The sequence below is a fragment of the Psammomys obesus genome, unplaced genomic scaffold (genome assembly GCF_907164565.1).
Source record: "Psammomys obesus unplaced genomic scaffold, mPsaObe1.curated_primary_1811, whole genome shotgun sequence".
In the NCBI taxonomy this organism is placed as follows: Eukaryota; Metazoa; Chordata; class Mammalia; order Rodentia; family Muridae; genus Psammomys; species Psammomys obesus.
Genome location: NW_026587216.1, coordinates 31,980,255 through 32,004,713, shown reverse-complemented (window position 1 = coordinate 32,004,713; position 24,459 = coordinate 31,980,255). Strand labels below are relative to the sequence as shown.

At 42.3% G+C, this 24,459-nt stretch overlaps 1 protein-coding gene and 1 pseudogene across 1 annotated transcript; both read left to right on the top strand.

Moving 5' to 3' along the window:
- Window positions 1-825: 825 nt before the first annotated feature.
- Window positions 826-19,481, top strand: Alkal1 (ALK and LTK ligand 1). Its single transcript, XM_055603160.1, has 4 exons — window positions 826-1,009; window positions 14,420-14,473; window positions 17,819-17,899; window positions 19,417-19,481. The coding sequence occupies exons 1-4, from the start codon at window positions 826-828 to the stop codon at window positions 19,479-19,481; spliced, it is 384 nt and encodes a 127-aa protein (XP_055459135.1).
- Window positions 19,482-21,393: 1,912 nt separating this feature from the next.
- On the top strand, window positions 21,394-23,216 carry LOC129673708 (vomeronasal type-2 receptor 116-like; annotated as a pseudogene).
- The last annotated feature ends 1,243 nt before the right edge of the window (window positions 23,217-24,459 follow it).

Below are 24,459 nucleotides of genomic sequence, written 5' to 3'. Positions count from 1 at the left end.
TACTTAATATAAGTATAATATAATATACTTAATAATATAAGTACAATAAGAGAGGAAGGCAAAATGGCTCAAACCGTAACTGACATAGTACCACTTTATCGGAAATTCTCATTTTTAACGAATGGACTCCAAAGCCCCGATTCTTGCTATTAAGGCCGACAAAACTTTGTGATAACTTAAAAAATCCATAACTTAAAATTTCCAGCATGTGTGTCTCTCTCTGGTCGCCTGTCCAGAGGGACCGGGGTGTGCCCTGGTGTGGGGATTCTTGGATTCTGTTGTCCCGAGTGCAAATTCTTGGATCTCCCGTCCCCTTCCTCACCCCCTCCTCATCTCCCAAGCTCTGCCACCTCCTGGACAGAGGAGAACTCTAGATTCAGGGGCAGCGTGTGTGCCCACCTGGCCAGCCCTGTGACGCTGCAGGACTTGTGGCCAAAGAGCTCTGGTCTCTGGCAGCAGAAACGCCAACCCGCTTTCTCACTTCCAGAACTAGAAGTTGCGGGTTCTTTCGATCCGGTGGGCCAGCGACGGCCATGACCTAGAGACCCACAAACCAGGACGTGAGATGAAGCCAGAGGGAATCTGCGCGATTTGGCGCCATCTCTTCCCCACACCCTGAAGACTAGAAAAGGGTCCCCAGGGGGCGGCGTGTGCTACCGAGGGTCCTGTGCCCTGACCCGCCCTAGTCCTGGGTTCTCCGGGTCCCCAGCGCCGCCCCGCCTCCGGTCCCCGCCCCGCGCCCGGGAGCGCATAGACCTAGCCTCGCGCGTCTCCACGTCCCACTGCCAAGCCAGCCCGCCGCTCTTCGCTCCGGACGCCGAGGCCATGTGGTCCTCTAAGCCCAGCTCCAGGCTGCCCGCACTGCTGCTGCTGGCGCTGGCTTTGTCCCCGCCCGGGATCCAGGGGCGGCCCCGGGGACGCAGGGCGGTGCGCGTCGCCGAGCTCAGGCCACAGCTTTTCCTCCCGGTGACGGGGACTCGCCTGGCCCCGCGAGTCTCCCGGAGCGCAGGTAAGCTCTGCCTTTTCCTGAGGCTCACCACTCTTAGAGCAAACTTGTGCTGGGAAGGTTGGATTAAGCACAGCAGAGGGTGGACACCTGTAGATCGCTGGGAATCTTCTCTGGGAAGCATGTAGCCGGCTTACTAGATTTGCCTAAAATATTTGTTATTTTTGTTATTGAAAAAATATTATTTGTTCAATAACAAAACCCGGCTGGAAAAAAAAAAAAAATCAGCTTTGTACGCATCTTCCTAACTGTGGGAGGTCTTTTGGAAATAAATTGACCCAACGGTGAGGAGACCTTGGTTACAGCCAAACCTGCCAGGACAACCTTTGCACCTGTCAACTCTTCTGGAGTTTAACTAACGTGGTGGTTCTCAGCATCTGAACATTCTGGAGTGCCTCTCCCGCTTTCAGTTTGGCTCCAGGGAATGGGTGACTGGCATGTGCATTTCCCTAAGCTGCCATGGCTGATGCCGCCTTGATTCCCTTCCCCTCCCCCCGGGTCAGTTAGAAGGGCCATCTCTTCCCATGACAACTCTGGACATTTCTCCTACCAAGATGCCTAGAAAGAAAAGTTGTCTGGATGGAGTACCACGAGGCTCTTACACACAAAGATGTGTGCATGGGAAGGAAAGGGCAAAAGCCTGGAGAACAGGAAGTGTAGCGGGCTGCTGGGGAGAGTGGGCAAGGTGCTGGCAGGGGATAAGGTGGTGAGGAAGAGAGAAGCCACTTTGAGGTGTCTTTGCTTAAGCTTGTAGTCACAAAGCAAGGTGGGGGCTAGAGCAAATGGCCCATCTCTCTGGCCTGCACTGAACGTGCTGAGAGGGCAAACCACAGGCATGGCTCGGTCAATTATGCCACTACAGGCGAGGCCTATTCTGACCCTACCTCCCTTCCTCCTTTCCTTCTTCCCTCCCTCCCTTCCTGCCTCTCTCCTCTCACTTCCTCTCCTCCCTCCCTCCTTTGAGCCTTATTCTCTTCCTTTCTTCTCCCATCCCTTCGTTGTTTTTTTTTTTTTTATCCCCTTTTGTCTGAAGCAGGATCTTACTTTCGTAGCCTTGAACTTCAATCCTCTTAGCTCAGTCTTAGAGTTATAGGCATATAATTAGCTCAGGCTTCACTTTTAAGAAAACATGGGGCCCTGGAGAGATGGTTCAGTGGTTAAGGCTTCTTATTCTCAAAGAGGACCCTGGATCAATTCCCAGGACCCATTCAGCAGCTGACAATTGTTGTAACTCCAGTTCTAGAGAGAATCTGACATCCTCTTCTGGTCTGTGACATCCTCTTCTGTGGACAGAGGCACACAGATAATGCACATACATGCATGAAGACAAACCACTCATACATATAAAAAAATAAATTTTTTAAAAAGAAAACAATAGGGGAAATTCTCAGCTTTTTTAAAAAAAATGGTTTTACTTTATAGCTTAGGCTACTTGGAACTCACTCTACAGTTTAGGCTTGTGGTGAGTTTTCAGAAATCTTCCTACTTCAGCCTCCTAAGTGCTGGGGTAACAGGTGAACCATATCTATCTTAACAATCATAGCATAACTATGTGCTTAGTCACTCTATAGCTTCTCCGTCCTTCCCATGCTACCTATCATGCAGAGAGCTGAGGCAAAGACTAGCAGGAAGCCAAGTGTGTCTGTCCATCACAACACATCTCAAGGAGAGGGAGGAGATCAGTGCACATGATCTGACAACTGAGTGAGCCAGACAGGGAGAGAAGCAGAGGAAAGTGGTGAGAGGGTCTGGAAGGCTAATATGGGTGTCTGGACCAAGCTAGCTTACCCAGAAATCCTCCACATGAAGGAGGAGGGCATTCACCTTGATGCTATCACATTGGTTATACATTTTGACTTAAAAATTATTGCTAACAAAAATATTTATCTCAGGATCCAGTGTCACTTTGGAATACAAAAGGAATGGGAGAAAATCTCAAATTGCAAAATCATGCTTTATGTTAGTTTAACATGTTTTCTCTGGTTAAAGACAGTGAAGGGAATTGGGGACTCTAGCTCAGTGGAAGAATACTTTCCTAGCATATCTGAGGCCCTAGGTTCAACCCATTATACTCCCTCTCCCAAGGCCAACTATGTATTGCACAGTATGCATTGTTCCTTTTTAGTAAGTTAGTCAGCTTCCTTTCCTAAATCAGAAGCAAGGCTGGAGGAGGGAGGGCCATTCCTAGGCAGAAGTTACTTAAAAACAGTGCAGAAAAGACTTAAAAACAGTGTAGCATGAAGGAAAATGAGCAGTGGCTCATCCTCAAATTCTATTGCTTTCCACATCTATGTGAGGTGGCCTCATCTTTTGATTATGGTGTTTTGCTTTCATGAGGCAAGAAAGAGTAGCTAGTTACATCTGAGGCTGTCTGTGAATAGAATTCTTGACATGGATCGGGGAAAAACAAAGACATGAATACCGAGAAGACAAGTTCCCATCTGGATGTTCTCAGAGGAATGGCATGGGTCATAACTCATCCAGGAGGAACCATCTCCCAGGTCCTAAAGGACAAGGCCTGTCATCCCTGTAGACGAGCCTGAAATTCCCCTCTGTGATTCTGAAACAAAACCTGCAACATCACCCAGTCTGAGCTTGTGAGAGGACCAAGCCCAAGGGCAGTTTATAATGCCCTGGAACTCCAGAGCTCCACTGGGCTGTCATTCGAGGACAGCAGAAGTCTCTTGTGCTCCACACTTCACTTTTCCTTCATCCTTTTCTTTTCCTCCATCCCTTCCAGTGTGTCCAAGCTTATGTTCTGGAGTCCTTGCTGCACATAAAAGTAGAAAAATCTAACTCGGACCCAGTTGTTCCTCCTGTACCGTGACTGCGTAGGCCACGACCGCACTGAGGGGGATTCCCTGCACACAACAGCAGCAGTTCTGCAGTAAACACAAACTGGGGTTTCTAACTTGACTTGCTTCTGTCACTTACTGTTTCCTGAAGGTGGGTATCAGAACCCACCAGTTAAGGACTGTTTCTAAAGCCGGCACTGCCTTCAGTGCCAACTGCAATCTCCAGGTGGTTTTACCTGTGATTCTGAACCTCTAGCTAAGAAGGGTCCCATACTCTCTCCTCAGATTTTCACTAAATTGTCACAGTGGCTCAAAAAATGGTATTACAACAGATACTGATGATAATATGCAATAGAAGGGGTATAGGGGAAAGGATATATTGAGCAAATACCCCACCCCTATGATTCTGTATTTTCAGCTTTCCAGAAACTCTGAACTCGGTGCTTTTGAGTTTTTGTGGAGACTTCACTACATAGATAATGGTGATCAGCTAACCCTTCAGGCCCACCTTGAAGCTCTTCAGAAGCTGCCAGCCCTCGGTCAACTTCTTAACATACTACCATTTCCAAGATTTCAAGGAGTTTATGATTTGTACTCCAGAAAGGCCAACTATGTATTGCACAGTATGCATTGTCCCTTTTTAGTAAGTCAGTCAGCTTCCTTTCCTAAATCAGAGGCAAGGCTGGAGGAGGGAGGGCCATTCCTAGGCAGAAGTTACAGTAAATACAAAGCCTGGGACAAGAGTTTGCTGCCAGGATTCCCTCCCTAGAATTATTGTTGTTCGAGCAGGGGGAGGGGGCGTTGTTCGGCTCCCAGGAGCACTGGTGGCTCACCACCTGTGGCAGTCCCTCCCTCCCTACAGCATGTCTGCCACCCCTGAAGGTGTCTTTCATTCCGTTAGCCATTAACAATGTTTGAGATCACTTTGACAGACTTTTAAATGCGAGTGCTTTTGACAGTCACTCTTCAGCCCCGTTCTGCTACTGTGTGTTGCCTGAAATGCCTAGAATCTGTTGTTCTGTGTCATTGTCTTTCCCACCACCTGGGTCCAAGCCCTTGTGTTGCAGTGACCATCCAGATTGTCTCCCCGACCCTTCCAGTGTCCCTGCTTCTCTCTGATTCGGGTAAGAACTGAAATGTGGGTGTTCCCATAGTGCTTCTTCCTGACCTCTGTTACCAGCTCATTTGTTCAGTGTCACTGTACCAGAAAGGAACACAAATGGATTCTTACCCCAAACTCTGCCATGCAGAGTGGGTTCTAGACAACTCATGCACTGACAAGCAGACACGATCAGAAAGCTGAAAATGGGCTGTGGCTGGATAGAAAAGAGATTTGCAGGATTTGGAGATCAGAAGGAAACTGTCATGAAACTTGGGGAAAGGGAGTATAAAGGGAAACTTTCGACTTTGGTGTTTCCCCTCTTGTGCCCTAGACACGCTTGCATTATTTCTATAGAATTTCTAAAGCCAGAGATTTCGGGGTGTTGTGGTAAATGTAAGACCGTGCTGATGGTGGAGCCTCGAAAGAAATGGAAGATTCCTCTGGGGAGGTTATTCTAAACAGCTGCAAATGACATTCTTTATTAAGTAGTGTAGGGTGTGGTCCCTCTCCATGTGGAAAGCTGCACCAGCTTCTCTTGACTTTTCCAAAAAAGTCCTACATTTTCTCAAAGGCTACGTGGGGCCAGGAATCGGACAGATCCCCTGCAGGCAGACAGAAAGGGAAGAGAGGCTCCTGGTCGGTTGAGGTACTTTTCACTAAAACATTTGAGGTGACTGGAGACAGATGCTGCTTCCTCTCCAGGAACTGCTGCTTTCTCTCCTTTGCAACTGTTTCTCTTTCCATGGCTGGGGGCAATCACAGGCTCAGTGCTGACCCTGTGCTGATGCTTTCCCTATCTTGCCCTTCCCACCTGTTCAGTTTTGTCCTTGAAGGTGCTTCTTTGCCTGAGGGCATTCTGTTTGCACATCTTGAACTCTTACGGTAAAATCAGCAACCAAAATGGAAGACTTCTGTGACAATAAAAGGCATAGCGTTTTCTCCCCGCAAGCAGCAGTCTACTCTGCAGTGGACACCAGCCGCTGTCCTCAAACCCAGCTCGGTTCTGATGCTCTCCACGCAAGGACAGAGTCCAACTCCAAGTGATCCCACCTCACACCTCCTCTCAGTTCTAAGCCCCTGACATTCCCAACTGTTGAATCTGAGTGAAGTCAACCTACTCACTCACGGACACAGGAAATTAAATTCATTTGGGGCTACTTAGGATTGCAGTATGGGAGAATACAAAATCAAGACATCTTGAAAGTATGCTCCAAACTTTTTACAGACTTTTTATTTATTTAACTCCAAATGGTCCCCAGTTGGGCAAATGGCCCGTGCTGGCAGAAGGGAAGCTACCACATATGAAAGCAACTGGTCTAGGGGAAAGGAGCTATGGTAACATAGTCAAGAGTTACCTGCTTCAGGAAACTTTTTCGGCTGTCTCTCTCTCTCTCTCTCTCTCTCTCTCTCTCTCTCTCTCTCTGTGTGTGTGTATGTGTGTGTGGCAGCATTCTGTGTGTGGGGTGGAAGGCACCATACCAGAAGCTTAGTTCTAAGATTCAGGCATATGCTGACTCCAGTCTGATTTTCTTGATGCCCAGCTACAAACTGGTTTAATTTACTAGGCCAGCTAACAGAACTCAAGGAAACACCATACCTACTTTGTTTGTTTATCATAAAAAGGTTTAAAATAGTGAAGGTTGGGGAAAGTCACTGACCTCCACGCCCTCTGAGTGGAAGTTATCCTCAACTGCTCTTCATGTGCTCAGCTATCTGGAGGCTCTAAAATCCCACCATCTTGTGGATTTTGTAGGGGTTTCATTACATAGGTAGGACTGATTGAATCGCTGGTCACTGGTATTCAACTGAACCTTTAGCCCTCCTCCCTTTCCTGGGACCAGCTCTCTGTTTTGCCTTTTGTTTCTCATTTCTGGCCCTGAAGCACTCTAGGGGCTTCTAGTCCTTAGACAAATCATCAGCATGTTAAAGACAGGGTCTTCTTGGAGATTCCTAGCATGGCTGAAAAGCCAGTACATACTTCTCAGTATCACATCTCTCTTTCTTTTTGACATCTTTCTGTGCTCAAAAATAGCTATACATGTCCCATAGCTATATTTACATAAAAAACCCTACCTACATTTGGATACTGCTGGCACTTGCATAATAATGGAATTCTATTTGTGCAATCCAGATTACCTTTATTGTAAATCTGTAAGGATTCTCTCTGCCCAAATAGACAGTCATACTTCAATAACTGGTGTCAAGTATTTTTTTTCCAAATGAAACAATGAAAATATTTTTGCTACTTTGCATATTACCAAGATAGAAAGTATAGCTTGTTTGTTGAGACAGAGTCTTGCTACATAGTCCAGGTTGGCCTGAAGCTCCTATCTCTCTCCTAGGTACCAGGATTGGCTTCTTCCTTAAAACAGTTTTATTAAACATAGTTAAGGCTCACAGCCTGATGCCTTACTATACATCTATACAAGGAAATGATTACTATAGTGAACAAGCAGGCCCACCCCCTTCAGTTTTAACATGTGCTGATGTTTTATTTGTAGAGTTGCTTCACAGTTACTTGTTTTCACCGAAAACTGTTAGTGTGGGAAGAGTTCAAGGTGGAAAGGATGCATATGATTTTACTCCACTTTTGTGTTTGGCAGGCACTATAACCAGATGTCTGCTGTCTGCTGGGCCCAGTAGCCAGATGCTCTGATCATAAACACTCATTATGATCGGCCGGAGCTCACTTACATGAATGGATTTCTCCCCATTCACAGTGCTTCTGGCAGTAGCAGTTATCTGCTTGAAGGACCTATTTATTTCACTGCAAAGCAGAGAAATTCTATGCAGGATGGCAATAGAATCACTAAGCATTGTTTTTTTTTCTCTCCAGAACATTGCTTTTTAATCAGAGATGACCTAGGGAAGCTACAAGTTTTCAAAGTCCTTTAAAATTTTTATTATACTTATACATGAACATGTATGTGTATGTGTGTGCATTTCCTGGGGCACACATGTGGAGGGGAGAGAACAACTTGCAGCAGTCGTTCCACCACGTGGGACCCAGGGATTGAACTCGTCAGGCTTGGCAGCACGCACCTTTACCTAATAAGCCGTCTTCCTACCCCCCAAATTTCAGTTTAACCACACTTTTTCCTCTTTGATTTTCATTTTTACGGCTGCAAGAAAACTCTCGACTGTTTAGGTGCAGATTTCTAAGGTCTTTGTTGCTGTTAGGAAACAGGTAGGCAGGTGATGTTCCGCTCCTGTCTCTGTGGATATGAAAGACAGTAGCCCTGGCCTTATGTTTAATGTTACGGTTAAAGTGTTTGGATACCCCTGGCCACACAAGGTTTGAACGTATTACATGGGAGCTGAAGTTGTGTCTCAGCAGTCAAAGCACTGGCTGCTCTTAGGACACAGGATTAATTCCCAGCACCCATCTGGTTACCCCCAAACCATGAAGGCCTAGAGGCATCTGGGAAGGAGTCAACAAAAACAGGAAGTTAGAGGCAAATGGAGAGAAGCCAGAGAGAGGGATCCACATTGAAACATGGGGAAATGCTATTTCTAGAGAAAGAACTAAAAAATGTTGGAGCATTATACACAAAATGGATTGATGTCTGCTACTTAAAAAAGATACCATCTACCCATGGAAGGTCTCCCTCCTCCTTGAGGAGAGGGAGGGGAAAGAATGGGTGGAGGAGTGTGCAGGGTGGGAGGCCTGAGTGGATAGGAGAGGAGCTACAATCAGGATGTAAAGTGAATAAATAAATATATATATTTTGAAAAGATACTGTCACTAGTAGGCTGAAGCTCTCCTATTACAAGCATCTGAAGCCAAAATGATGTCCAGGGCAGTTCAAATCAATGAAGAACAACTTAAAGAATCAATGAATAATACTGTGAATGAGAATTACCAACCTCAACAAAGCCAGAGAAGGCTTCCACAAGAAGCTGAAACATGGGAAGACTGGATGAGCTGAAAAGATAGAACACACACTAAGAGTCCAAACAATGTGCTGTCACAATAAAGAAAGTAACCTCCAGTCCTTCTCTGTGTTCTGGTCAGTGCTGCTTAAAAAAGGTGTGGCTGGTGGCGGCAAAGGAGAATTGAATGCAGAGTAATCACAAAATGGTACTGTGCTCAATGCCAAAAGGAACTCAGAAGGAACAGAGTCTTGCAACTGAGTCAGGTGCTTCTTCAAGAGCCCCAGAAAAAAGATGGCTAGTTTCTTGCAGATATCTGAAGTAGCTAGGGTGGAGTGATAACCGCACACAGCACAATACAGCCTTGCAGAGGGAAGAGGTATTTTCACAGCAGAAATGCACAGATCGTGAGGGACAGAGGCTTTACCAGAAATGTAAAGTAAAGGCTGAAGTGTTTCCAGACACAAAACAAAATCCCACAGCAAATTAAGAGAGGAAATCACCAGATAAGAAGAGCAACTTTACAAAGTGGAAGAACACAGCACCAAGCAGCTGAAGTTCTGGAGAGACTCAAAAGGTGAAGCCACCATCTCAAGGAATTGGAAAGAACCATTTGTTCCTTTCAAGGAGGAAAAAAGACACATCGTTCTTAGTTAGCAGCTTGGGTGTTAAAAACCTCATTGTTCTAAGAAGGGAAAATGCTCACAACAGATAAAAGTTGACCAGCAGCCCCGTCTCCATGTGAATCTCTGAGTGAGGGGATCAGGGACTGCCTCTATCATGAACTCAGTTGACTGCTCTTTGATCACTTGCCCCTGGAGATGCAGCCTTGCCAGGCTACAGAGGAAGAGGATACAAGTAGTCCTGATGAGCCTTAACAAGCTATGGGCAGATGGCAATAGTGGAGAACTCCCCCTTTCAGTGGACTAGGGGAAGGGGATAAGGGGAAGAGGGAGAGAGGGTGGGACTGGGGGACTTGAGGGAGGGGGCTTCAATTAGAATATGTAATGAATAAATTGGGAAGAAAAAATAAAAATAAAAATTTTTCTAAAAGTTGACTGAAATGGTCTTTAAATTTGAATTTTTTTAGGGACTTGATATTCTGAATACAGCCTGTATCAGAGTGATCTCTGCACTTGGCCCTCAGCCTGTGTGCAGCCAGGCACTGGGGGGCGGGCAGGATTTCTTCTGCAGTGACAGCTTTTCTCTCTCCAGCTTTGCTACAGGGAAGGAGGACGAGGTGGGGGAACAGCAGCACCACCTGATTAACAGCCAAGGAGATCCCACCTGTGATGGGTTGGCTCAGACCACACCTGTTGACACTGCGTCCCCATTACCTCCATGAGAACAAGGACAGGAGAGGGTGAGCCCTCCCTCAGACCAAGCACATCCCAACCCAGCTCTACTCTATGAAAACAAACCGCATTTTATGCTAATTCTCAAAGAAGCTTTATTAGGCTTCCTTTTGATGAAGTCACGGGCCCATGTCTTCAGAACTGGAATCCAGCCAAAGTGATAACAAAGATTACTGTGGTAATCACACATGCCATTTGCCCCCTCTGCTGAATTGGAGCATCTGGTCCTGGCCTTGTTTCTCCAACTCAGTTCTTCATTCCATCTCTGGTCTATTGTTCCCAGTAGATCCAAGGACACTTTTGATGAGAAGGGCTCCTCTTTTTCCTCCCCTTCCTCTAGCTTCTAAGATGGCTTCCCAGCAAGGGATTTTCCTATTCACACCAGTGTGGAATGGAATCTATCCTCACTGTGACATTTCCTCAGGCTCTTCCTCAGGACCAGCTCTTCCTCTCCCACAGAAGAAAGTAGAAGTGACTTTCCTTTAGTATAAATCTCACCTTCAAATGAAACTAAAACGGAACTTGACAGCATCTGACCTCTCTTCAGAAGCAATTGGACTCCTCTCCCATTTTCATTGAGTAAATTCAGTCACAGATGGTTTTATATTCTTGCTGATGGTCAAGCTAAGGGAGTTACAATTGTTAGGATGGCAACTGAGAAATGAAGATGATTTAAATATGAATTTCATAAGTAGTTTATTTTATTTTAGATAGTGTAACCATTATGTTTGATTATCTAAGCCACTTATATAAACAATAGGGGTGTCTGTGTATGTTTTGATTTCAAAGGATGTATCTTTATGCCATGAAATGTACTTAGTATGTTGTAGGAAAATGTGAATTAACTCTGCACTCATTTAAATTTTAATTAATTTTTTTTTTAAGAAAGGAAATCTAGAAAGGAAAAAGAAGAAGAAGAAGAAAAAATCAAACAAACAAAACCCTACCAGATGTGGTGGTACAAAATCTGGCCTTCTTTTTCATTTTCACTTGTGTATCTGTGTCCTTCCTAACCTGTGCCTGCCTGGGAAGCAGCCTGGACACCCTCACTCCTGTTGGGCAGTGGGCAGTTGATTTCTAGATCTCACTTGGCCTCCAAGAAACTACCTCTAACCCTTCCTCCAGGAGTAGATGTAGCCTTAATCAGACTAAAATGATATCTTACCTGTGGGATATTTCTTAAACCCATAACTCCAATCTCATCATGAGAAACACCATACATATAAAAATAACTAAAATAAAAATTCAGCTCTTGAAGTTGAAAGAAGGATGAGAGGGGTTCTGTATGAAGAAAGAGAAATAGAGTGGATATAATCTAAATACAATGACTTTATGTATGAATTTGCCAAAAAGTAACAAAAACGAAAAAAAAACATCTCTTTTAAAAGTGATTGTGATCTTAAACATTCTATTTTTGTGTAATTTTTAGTAATTCTCTCTCCTTAAGAATAGTTGTGACGAGAAAAGAATTTCTCAAATAATTATTTTTTTTTATTTCAAAGGCTTTTATAAAGCTAGTAAAAATCTATACATTGTGACCAAAAGACTCTGAAGTACTGTGACATGTAACGTGTACTATATTATTATGGAACTGTCAAATGGTAAAGCAATAATGATGATCATAAAACATGTTCTGTCTTCACAGCATGGAGTGAACAACTTGACCAACGCTGGTCTCTTTCCCAAAGAATTGTAATAGAACGTCACATCATAAAATTCAGTGTGTTTAGTGAGCTCAGATTTTCATTCGTGTTGAATTACACATCCCCTCCCTCCCAAATACAGCCTAGCCCTATGCCCCAGGGCTTTGGAATGTGACTCTGTTGGAAAGTAGGGTAATGGTATACACAGTTAGTTAAAATGAGGTCAGAGTGTGGTAGAGAGGACCCTTAGTTCAGCTTCACAGGGGTCCATACAATATGATGGCCATATGAAGCTCCAGAGATAAAGGGGAGAACCCCGTGGAGACAAAAGTGAGACTCGAGTGACACCACAGAATGCCAGGAGCCCTGGGAACCACAGAAACTGAAAACAGACTGGAGAGAGATTTCTCTTGAGCTTTTACAAAGGATTTCCCAGTTCACATCCTGATCTCAGACTTTTGCCTTCCAGAATTATGACACAATAAGTTTCTGGTAGTGTGTGGCATCCAATTTGCGGAATTTTGTTATGGTAGCCCTGGGAAACTAAAACAATACAGTTCCTCTTTGGTATCTATAGGGAACTGGATCCAAAAAATCCTCTGCGGTTGCCATGAGCCACAGATGCTCAAGCCTTTTATATAACCTGGTAGTATTGACAGATAACACACACATGCCCCCTGAATGCTTGAACGTATCTCCAGATTCCATATACTATTGAAAACCCATCTAAATGCTATGTAAATAAGTATTTAGAAACAATGTTTTGGGAAGAACGACAAGGGAAAGGTCTACACACTCTTAGTCCATACACACCCTCTACTACCAAATATTCAGGATACAGCAGTTTAGTCTCAAAATGTAAGGACTACAGATGTGTAAGTCTGACTGGATTGTGTCATTTATTAAGGGAACTACATCTATTTTTCTCTATACTTAGAGTCTAAGAAAGTGGGGACAACTATTGTACTATCCTTCTGTGGCTCCTGAGCAGACCCGGACCCTATATACAGTATGGGAGCTGTTTGAAACATACCATGTCCTATTGGAAAACAAAGACTTATGTTGTACTTATAGGAAATTCTCAGATGCTCCGACTGGTCAGTGGAACATATAGTAAAAAGCAAAACTTTGGGTAATAAGAAGGGATCCATTTGATACCACTTTATTATTATATATGTAATTTACATACATGTATAATCCAGAGGATGATATTGACTATATCTCTCTATCATTCTCTGCTTTATTTCCTTGAAACAGCACCTTTGAATCAGAAGTGTAGATTTTTGGTATCTATCTCTTACCCTCAGTGATGAGGTTATGGGCTTGAACGTCAATGATCAGCATCTTACACGAAAACTGGAGATTTGAACTCAGGTTTTAATGCTTGCACAGTGTATGCTCTTACCCATTCAGCTTATTTCTAAAGTGCAGGTGTCCAGTGTGACATAGAAGCAAAGCTTGGATCCCTGAACTCCAGCCTTCTCTCTCACTCATACTCTGAGCTCACATGCTGCAGGCAACGATAGCTATTTCACAAGAAGGGCTCTCACATACCCCTCCTCTCCTGGGGCAAAAAGGGCTGTCATAGTTCCCCTGAGACCCTATCAACACTGCTCAGTCTCCACGAATTCTGACTCATCTGTGGGTGACAAAGGTGCCTTCTGTGCTACATTCACATTATGTGTGGTCTATAAAGAAGTCAATATGTAAGGACGATGTTGTAAGTCTAAATGTTGGTGGGGCCGGCAAGATGGCTCAGTGAGTAAGGGCATTTACTGTCAAGCCTGGTGACCTGTGTTTGACACCTGGGATCCACGTGCTGGAAGGAGAGAACAATAGCCTAAAATTTGTCCTCTAACCTTTACATACATGATGTATCACACATACCAGCCAGCATACACAAAATAAACAAGTAAGAGCTAATATTGAGGTAGGGTTTGTTTTTTTTTTTTTTAAGAAAAAAGTAAATATACAACTGGCAACAAACCCTGAGGCTCAAGCATTACGTTTGTTTTCTCCTCTTCTGCAAGCATTATGTGTGCTTCTAGTGGTTTTTGTAAACTGTGTTTTCTTGACGGCCTGTTTTAGTGAGTACCAGTGCAGTATGAAGAGAAGCCTGATCTTTAAGTTGTGCTTCATTCTAAGCTAAAGCTTTGTGAGTGGGACAGTCTCACAGATGACTTCAAGAGCAGCTCTTCTCGCTCACTCTGGCTGCTGTTCTGGAGAAAGAATTTAGGGAGCACAAGACAGATTAGGAGGCTATAGTCTAAGCGCAGAACTATGGTGTCTGGGCCAGCCAGAGTTAGTAGACATTAGAAATGCAAGACCCAAGATGATTGTTTGGAAGTGGAATATGCAAACTAACTAATAGTTAGATGGAGTGGGGAGCACTTGGGCAGCCAGAAAGTCAGACATTCAGCTGTAGCTCAGCATTGGTGAGGGGTCCGTAGGGTTCCCTGGGGGAGCTGTAGAGCAAGCAGCAAGTTCTGTTAGAGCTCTAGAACTCTATGAAATGGTTAGGGTCGGAGCAAGGGATTTGAGGTCAGCTATGCACATTGCATGGAACTATGTGTTTAGTGCTATAATTATGTTTTAGTAGTGGAAATTACAGAGTCTTTTTTTCTTTCTTTCTTTTTGGTTTTTAGAAATATTCCCAAGAGACTTGACCTTGAAAGACAAATTTATAAAGCATTTCACAGGTAAGCATATGCTATTTCAGGGATTAAGTTACCAAAGGGTTTCAAGGGTTTTATACAGAATGCAGTCTTAAACAACAAAGCTGTGAAGATTAATGTCTAGAAGAGCCTTGTAGTTCAACTGGGTTTTCAGTCAACTGCTATTAACTTGTTTGAACTTTAATGTGCACTAGAACTTAATATGCAATAAAATATAACTGATATTTTAGAGAAAAAAATAGGGAGAATGATTTACCAAGAAACTGTCTGTCTTAGGATTTCATTGCTGTGAAGAGACACCATGACCAAGGCAACTCTTCTAAAGAAAAACATTTTAATTGGAGCCCGCTTACAGTTTCAGAAGTTTAGTCCATTATCATCATGGTGGGAATCATGAATGTGTAAAGGCAGACATGGTGCTGGCAGCAGAAAAATGTGTAAATGGTGGGAATCATGAATGTGTAAAGGCAGACATGGTATGCAGGCAGCAGAAAAAGACTATGAGCCACACTGAGCATAGCTTGAACGTGGAAGACCTCAAAGCCTGCTTCCACAATGACACTTCCTCCAACAAGGCCAACCAAGTACCACTCCCTATGGGCCAAGCACTCAAATGAGCCCACGTGCGCCATTCCTATTCAAAACATCACATTCCACTCCCTGGCCCCAACAAGCTTGTAGCCATAACATAATGCAAAATGCATTTAGTCCAGTTTCAAAAGTTCCCACACTCTATCACAGTCTCCACAATATTTAAAAGTCCAAAGTTCAAGGTCTCTTCTGAGATTCCTGCAATCTCTTAACACTAATCCCCTACAAAATCAAAATCAAAAACCAGATCACATACTTTCAACATATCATGGCCCAGGATATACATTACTGTTCTAAAACATAAGGAAGGGCGCAGAGTGAGGAAATGCTGGACCGAACCAAGACCAAAAACCAACTGAGCAAACCCCAAACTCTGCATCTCCATGTCTGAGGTCAAAATTCTCTTCAGGTCTCCAACTCCTTTCAGCTTTGTTGGCTGAAACACACTTCTTTCTCTTGAGCTGGTTCCACTCCCTGTTAGCAGCTTTCCTCAGCAGGTGTCCCAAGGCTCTGGCATCTCTAACCTCTTGGGGTCTCCAAGGCAGTCCAGCTTTACTTCCACAGCCTCACACAATGGCCTCTCTGAAGCTCCATGCAAGGAGCTCTGACACCCCTGACACATGCCCTACCTCGGTCTATGAGACTATTCAAACCACCACATCATCTGAGAAGGCTTGCACTAAGATGTGCTTTAAAGGAAGACAGTACGGTCACGAGGAACCTACCGAGCCAGCCTGTAGTATATAGCCTGGGAGAAGACAGGCAGATGGCGTGGATGGACCGGGGATGAAGGATGAACGTAGAAAGGGCTGCATTTGGCGGGGGAACTGGAAAGGTGTGTGGACAAATCAGATGGCCAACAGTCTTCCAGGGCACACTGAAGGGTTTAGACTGCTTCAGCCAAGGCAGCCTTGAGCTTCTATAAACTGGAGACAGAGGAGCACACGTCACTCCCCATCTCGATGCTTTGTTTGTTTATGAGGTTGTAGTTTAATTATAACATTTCCCCCTTTCCCTTGCTCCCTCCAAACTCTCTCATACACCCTTACCTACTCTCCTCCAAATAAATGGCCTCTTTTTTCATCAACTGTTATTGCACGCCTGGCTGTGTATACATATATATTCCTAAATGTAACTTGTATCTATATAAAGATAGGTGAATGCATGTGTTGGGGCTTATCATTTGGCACTGAACAACCGACTGGTGTGCTTCTCTCAGGGGAGGGCCACGTCTCTGCTCCCAGCTTTCCTCAGTTGCCTGTAGTTCTTTGTGTAGGCTTGAAACCTTGTGGCCACTTCCCCAGGCAGTTTGGCATATTTGTTGGTGTCCTCCTCGTTCAGCTCACATTTGCATGGCCATGTGGGTCAGACCTTATGGGTATAGCTTTGGATGTCACTGAGCAAAGTCTCATAGCAAAGTCCCTGATCCTCTGACTCTTACAATCTCCCCACCCCCTTTTCTGCAATGTTTCCTAAGCTTTCGGTATGGGAATGATTTGTAGATGTAGTATATGTCACTCATAAGAACAGATAGTGTCTTTTTTTTTTTTTTTTAAACTTCCACAGGGCTTTTCTGTTCTTTCTTTCTTTCTTTTTTTTTTTGCTCTTTTTCATATTTTTAATTTATTGCAATTTTTTTTCACTTTGTTTCCCAACTATAGTCCCCTCCCTTCTACCCTCCCAATTCCACCCTCCCTTTCTTTCTCCCTCTTCTCCTCCCCTGCCCCTCCCCTAGTCCACTGATACAGGAGGTCCTCCTCCCCTTCCAGGCCACAGAGGAAGACAATGCAGACAGTCCTGATGAGACCAGATAGAGTGTTTTATGACACAATTTTGTTCTTCATATTAACTTGTGAATCATTTTCAAGCAATTTATTGTCCAAGTTCTAGAATAACATAAGATTATTATGTTTATAATACATACACCATACAGTATGCATACATACTGCTATCCCTTCTCTGCAAATAAAAAATCTCAGTTGTCTTTTACTATTATACATCCCAGTCTTGTAATAGGAGAAAGACATGGTTTTCCTTATATATGTTAATCAATTCTGAAAGTTGTATTTGTTAATTAATATATTTAACTCACGTTTTTTTGTTGGTTTTGTTTTTTTCTGAGACAAGATGTCCTGTAACTAAGGCTGGCTTTGAAATCCTCATCCTCCTGTCTTCCCAGCCCAGGCCCTAGAATTACATCCCACTGTAACTACACCCAGCTGTTAACTTTCAAATGATATTTCTGACTATCATTCGGAGACACCTGCAGATGAGGAAGGCAGCACTGAGTTCTGGGAAACTGACTGTTGTCCAGGTGGAAGTAGAAATGTTTTGGGGCAGTTTCAAGGCTCTGTCCTCTTTGCAGTAATCCTTGCACTAATGAGCCCACATTGCTTCAATTAAAAACAAATATCATCACTAGAAACATTTCTTCCCATTAAGTAAAAACAACAACAACAACAAAAATCAAGAAACCAGAAAGTCACCCTGTCTTGGTTGGCTCTCTGCAGATTTTCCTTCAGTCTGGAGTGCCCCTTTTCAGTTGCTCCAGAGTTCTCCTAGTCAGAAGGTCCCATGATGGGGCATACTGAGAAAGTGGTGTGAACCTAGATCAAAGTTCAGTGCCTCCTGCAGAGTCTGGGTGAAGGCAGGAATTCTCAGGCCAACAGGGCAGGCAGGATGGAAACTACTGTTACACCATCTCCATCCATAGAGTGCTAGCAATTTGTTTGGCAAACACGCCGGTGTTTATAATAAGCATTCTTTCCCTTTCTCCAGGGCCTGTCACATTTTCAGCTGAATGCAGCAAACACTTCCATCGACTTTATCACAATACCAGGGATTGCTCCATGCCAGCCTGTAAGTTGCTTGGGCAAATTTTAGAAGAAACAAACTAACAAACGAACAACTTATCCAACAATAGATGCCTGTAGCTTCAAGTTTCAACTGTCTTTGGGTGGGACAGAACAGACTAAACGGTGCACGAGATGCTGTTTATGGCCTTTCGGTACGCAAAGCTGTGTGCACTGTTGAAACTATAAGGGATGAGAGATCATATTTCTAGTTGGGAATATTTCCAAATCTGAAAATAGCCAGATTTTCTGAAAGGCCAGAATGTTTGTCAGGACTGAAACCGTTTATCATTATTCAAATTCCTTGGTATAAATAAAGTACTTCCTCATACAAATGAAAAAAAGAAAAAGGGAGCTGACTATGAAGTGCAACTCAACGTCTCTTCCTAAGTTACTTTGAAAGAAATGTTTGTTGTTTTTTTTTTTTTATATCATGTCATTTGTACAGTGTGTGCTGGGTTTTTGTGAGCGATGAGAGCCTATTGTGCAATGAGCTCTTTTGAATGCTTAAGTTCCTGGAGTTAGTAATAATTCCAAACATAGCACTAAAGGGCTATCATTTAAAATCTCAGTTATGAGAATGTATGGTAGCTGAGTCACCTATTTCTAATTCGTTTCTAAATCTAAAAATTCCCATTAAAGTGAGTGACATTTAAGCATTTTGTTTCTTGTCAGCTAGATTACCTTGAGGAGTATTTAACTTTACTTAGGATGTTGAGTTAGATTTTTATATTTAAAAAATAAAAAATAAATAAAACTCACATTTAATGACTACTGAAAATTAAGTATACTAGAGCTTTTTTAGTTTGCTTCTCAGTTGCCATGATAGAACACCGACCAAGAGTGAGTTGGGAAAGAAAGCTTTATTTTAGCTTACACTTCCACATCACAGTTCATCATCAATGGAGCCAAGCTAGAAACCTCAAGGCCAGAAATGAATGAAGCAAAGGCCATGGAGGAACGCTGCTTACTAGCTTGTTCCTCATGGCTTCCTGCTTTCTTATATACCCCAGAACCACCTTCCCAGGGGTGACATCACCCCCAGTGGTCTGGTCCCTCCCACATCAATCATTAATTTAAAAAAAAAAATCTCCCACAGATTCACCTACAGGCCAATCTAATGGATGCAGACCCTCAACTAAGGTTTTCTCTTCTCAGATGACTCTAGTCTGTATCACTTTGACAAAAACGAACAAACAAACAAGACACAACTAGCCAGCCAAAGATTCAAGGCAAAGACGGTAGACAACAGCATAGTTTGGTGGAGAAAAGGCAGTTTTGGGAACTAAACTACTTAGTTGCTATGAGATAGGTCACATTTGAAGCTTTTGAGTCATCTCTAAAGTGAAGGAGTTAAATTTTTATGTTGTCAGAGCAACAGAGAACAAAATCCGTGGTAAGCACCTAATATGCTGGGTGCTTTTAAAACTATGATTGTTACATGAATCAATAACAAGAACACTATTTCTTTCACAGTCATAGCAATTAACTACATGTATCGTTACCTTTAAATGTTTTTCCTAGATTATAAAAGATGTGCTAGATTGCTGACGAGGTTAGCTGTGAGTCCACTGTGCTCCCAGACCTAGGAAATTAGTGCTGTGAGTATCTATCTATCTATCTATCTATCTATCTATCTATCTATCTATCTGCTTTTTTTTTTTTTCAGTTTTGAGACAGGGTTTCTCTGTGTAGCCTTGGCTGTCCTGTACTCACTTTGTAGACCAGGCTGGCCTCAAACCCAAAGAGATTTGCCTGCCTCTGCCTCCCTGAGTGCTGGGATTACAGGCATGCACTACCGTGCCAGGCTTGTTTATTAATCTTATCCTAAGAATTTATTTCTGTTTCCCATTTCCTTTTATTCCACTCACCTCCCCCCTCTCCACGGTAGTGAGGATCAAGTGCAGGGTTTGCACGCAGGAGGCGACTGTTCTATCACTGACTTATACCACCAGCCCTGAGTTTATCTTAAGAAAAATTTGTCTGTAAGCCCAAATTCCAAATTCTGGCACTCAAGAAATTAAGTCAAGAGAGTCTGAGGGTGACCTGCATCCCAAGTGAGACCCTGTCTCAAAAACTAATAACTTTAACAAATAAAACAATTAAGGAGAGAAAGAATTAGAAGAGTCCAAGAACTGGGAAGCTAATTTTAGCACAACATTTGCTGAACTAATGGATTTTTTACTCTGGTCCTAACTCGGCTGCTGAGTTAACTTACAATGTCTTCCAGGCAGTTACATTAAGCAAGGCCATTTTTCTCAAAGCCTTACCAGCCCTTAGTGACTAAAAGACTCCAACAGTTTTCACTCTTGATTTATTATTGCGCAGAAGCATTGCACAGATACACAGGTGAACAACTGTTATCAAGTCTACCTTACATGGTCAAATATATAATGGAGAAAAAAGCAAGCTATAAAACTTCAATTTATATAATACACATAAAAAAAAAAAGGGAGGATGTTGGCAAAGTGGGAGAACAATTAGGTGGGCATGGCAGTGCATGCTATAATCCCAGCACTTGAGAAGCAGAGGCAAGATTGAGTTCAAGGCCAGCCTGGACAATATAGTGAAAGCTGGTCTCAAAAAACAAAACAAAACAAAACAAAAAAAAAATCACAATTAAAAACACAAGGAAGATGAAATGATAAAATAACCATGTACTCTAGCCCATTACCTGGCAAAGAGAAATGCTAAACTCAAAGTTGTATTCTGGATCAATTATTTTAGGAAACCAAGGGAAGAAAATTCCATTTGTACAATCATAACAGCCCAATATGAATTATAATTATTTTAAAATATTTATTTATTTTTATGTGCACTGATCATTTGCCTAGATATAGGTCTGTGTGAGGGTGCCAGGCTCTCTGAAACTGAAGTTATAGACAGTTATGAGTTGTCATGCAGGTGCTGGGAATTGAACCTGGGTCCTCTGGAAAAACAACCAATACTCTTAGTCATCTCTCCAGCCTGCATAAGTTATGATACTGGTTTACAAATAAAGACATACTTGAAACACTGAAAAATGCTAGTATTTTTCCTGCATGATTGTTTCTAAAATATATTTTATGTCCATGAAAATGTATATGAAATTCTTAAATTAATTGCATTAAAATAATTGGGTTTGTTCTTCTCCCAACATTTATTGTATTGTCATTTAAAACATGGGGCTTGGGATGTAGTTTAATGATAGAGCATGTATTTGTGTGGGTGCCTGTGTCAGGTCCTGAATCCAATACTATGTATCACTCAAAAATAAAGGTTATATAATATTGTACATAAACTACATTTGCCTGGAACTTTTTAAAATTGTAGAGTTTAAATATGACACCTTGTCTCAAAAAATCAAGACTAAAACAATTTTGAGGTCCAGTGATTTCTTTTGTAATAGTCTGTGTAAATATAGTCTCAGACTATTATATATTTGAGATTTCATTTACTTTTATTTCATGTGTAAGGGTTTTTTGCCCATGTGTATGCCTGGGGCTGGAGATGTGAGCCACCATGTGGGTTGAGCATGAAGAGCCAGTACTTTTAGCTTATGAACCAGCCCTGTTTTAGATTCTTTATCAAGAGATGATAATCACTACATTTCCGTTTAATATGTTTCAGGAACATTTTCTGAGTTACTTGTTGACTGTCAAATGGAAGATGACCATTTTCCTTCTGTGTAAAATCCTCTCCTCTCTGTCAGCACACCAGCATGCTTTCCTGGGGTTGCATTTCAAGAAACATAATATAAAATGTAACTACTAAAAGTATTAAAATAGGGGGGCTGGAGACACGGCTCGGCAGTTAACTGGCTCTGGCTGATATTGAAGAGGACCTGGGTGACATTACTCACATGGCAGCTCACAATGTAACTCCTGCTCCAGGGGATCCGTCACCCTCACACAGACATACATGCAGTCAAGATACCAATGTACATAAAGTAAAAATAAATAAATTATTTTTTTAAAGTATTAAAATATCTTATGTGCTTTGAAAACCAGGTTGTTACTAATTTTATTCTCTCTTCCACTTCAGGCATTTCATAAGATGCAAATATAATTTGAAGAAAAACTTCCTGGAATCATATTTAATGTAAAAAAAATGGAAATATTTAGTTTCTTACGAACCTGCGTGAAGTAACTTCCCAGGAGAAACCTATGAGCAGTGTCCTGCAGAAGGATGGAGGCTTTCTTGGCTTACCTTTACGTACTCAAAAAGCTATCGTATTTTTTAAAAACAAACTTTAAATCACATATTGTAAATAGAATATTTAAAACTGTGCCTTATTTTTTTCTAGGGATATTATTTTTATATGGTTAACATTGCACAGTAAATATTTAATTATACAAATTATGTCTCAGTACCAGTGAAAACATAACTTTATTGTATATAAGTTTAGGGATATGTTGGCCAGATATTTGTGTACTGTGTTCTGTTTTTGTAATTCTTATTTAATATTTAAAAGCCTTTATTAGTAATTTGTTTCCTTTATTTGCAATAATTTGAACTGTGAAATTTTGTTGTTGTTGAACATTCAGACTTGTCAGAAATATTAAAGAATCCTATTGGAGTAATACAAAACATTTACAAAGTAATCTTATTGTCCTTTGTAAGAGTTCTGGAAGGTGAATAGCAAACTCATATCAAAGAATGAAATTCCAACTGATCATATTCCTCACACTGCTTCTTCTGTTCTTCAGATTTTCTATGGACCATTTCATCCTATCCTGAGTGACAATGTCCGTTTTCCCCATGTCTACCAGATAGCACACAAGGATACATACTTGCCCCATGCCATGGTCTTTTTGATGCTTCATTTTACACGGACCTGGACAGGGCTTGTCATCTCAGATGACGACCAGGGAATTCAGTTTCTTTCAGACTTGAGAGAAGAGATGCAAAGTAATGGAGTTTGTTTAGCTTTTGTGAATGTGATCCCAGATAGCATGTAGTTACACATGACAAGTGCTGTCATATATGGTGAACAAATCGTGACATCAACTGCAAATGTTATCATTTATGGTGAAATGTACTCTACCCTGGAAGCCAGCTTCAGAAGATGAGTATATTTAGGTGTACAGAGAATCTGAGTCACCACCTCACAATGGGATGTCATCACAAGTAAGAAAGGTTTCAGCCCTGACCCCTTCCATGGAGCTATCACTTTTGTACATCACCATGTTGCTATTTCTAAATTTAGGAATTTTATGCAAACAATGAACACTTCCAAATATACAGTAGACATTTCTCAGAAGATCAGATCTCATGGTTTTGCTGTCTTAAATAGAATAAAATCCTGGTGCTTGTGGACAGCGGATATGTGTGTCAGGGACTGAGATGATTATGTGTTTTTTGGACTCTTTCTTTGAACAACAACAAAAACAAAAAATCATACTTGGATGCATTCAATTACCTTCAGTTAATTACCAGAAAAACCCATGACAAAGCATGTGAAAAGCCCTATCCTTTCAAAGCACAGGCAAAACATAAGTTTCTTTTTTTTTTTTTAATTTTATTTTTTTCTTATCAGTTACATTTTATTAACTCTGTGTCCCAGCTGTGTCCCGATCCCTCATTCCCTCCCAGTCCCTCCCTCCCTCCCTCATCTCCACCGTGCCCCTTGCCAAGTCCACTGATAGGGGGAACCTCCTCCCCATTCATCCGATCCTGTTTTATCAGGTATCTTCAGGACTGGCTACAAAGCTCTCCTCCGTGGCCTAACAGGACTGCTCCTCCCTTGGGGGGTGGGGAGGCCAAAGAGCCAGTCATTGAGTTCCTGTTAGAAATAGTCCTTGTTCCCCTCACTATGGGAAACCAATTGGTTACTGAGCTACCACACGCTACCTCTGAGCAGAGGTTCTAGGTTACATTCATACATGGTCCTTGGTTGAATGTCAGTCTCAGAAAAGACCCTGTGCCAAGATATATTTGGTCCTTGTGGAGCTCCTATCCTTTCCCCATCAGACTAACTCCCCTTCTTTCTTATGATTCCCTGTACTCTGCCAAAGGTTTGGTCATGAGTCTTTGCTTTGAAAACACTGCTAGTTAGAGTCTTTCCAATGCGCTCAGTTAGACTCCTGTTATACATTCAATGCATGTCTCATCTGTCTTTCTAAACGAGGATTGATCATCTTACCCCATGTCCGCTCTCTTGATTATCTTTTTTAGGTGTACAGATTTCATCATGTTTATCACATCTTATAGGTGTATATAAGTGAGTATATGCCGTGTTTGTCTTTCTCTGTCTGGGATATTTCACGCAGGATGATCTTTTCTAGATCCGACCATTTGCCTGCAAATTTCATGATTTCCTCCTTTTTGATTGCTGAGTAGTATTCCATTGTGTAAAAATACCACAATTTCTGTACCCATTCCTCCGTTGATGGACATCTGGGTTGTTTCCAGGTTCTGGCTATTACAAATAAAGCTGCTATAAACATGGTTGAGCAAATATCCCTTTTGTGTACTTGAGCAAACTTTGGGTATATACCTAGCAGTGGTATAGCTGGGTCTTGAGGAAGCACTATTCCTAATTGTCTTAGAAAGCGCCAGATAGATTTCCAGAGTGGTTGTACCAGT

What these genes read in the sequence shown, in the direction of transcription:
- Alkal1 (XM_055603160.1), top strand. Translation starts at nt 826, where the DNA reads ATGTGGTCCTCTAAGCCCAGCTCCAGGCTGCCCGCACTGCTGCTGCTG. An exon ending in GCGAGTCTCCCGGAGCGCAG is followed by an intron (nt 1,010 to 14,419) that starts GTAAGCTCTGCC and finishes TTTGGTTTTTAG; the next exon opens with AAATATTCCCAAGAGACTTG. An exon ending in ATTTATAAAGCATTTCACAG is followed by an intron (nt 14,474 to 17,818) that starts GTAAGCATATGC and finishes CCCTTTCTCCAG; the next exon opens with GGCCTGTCACATTTTCAGCT.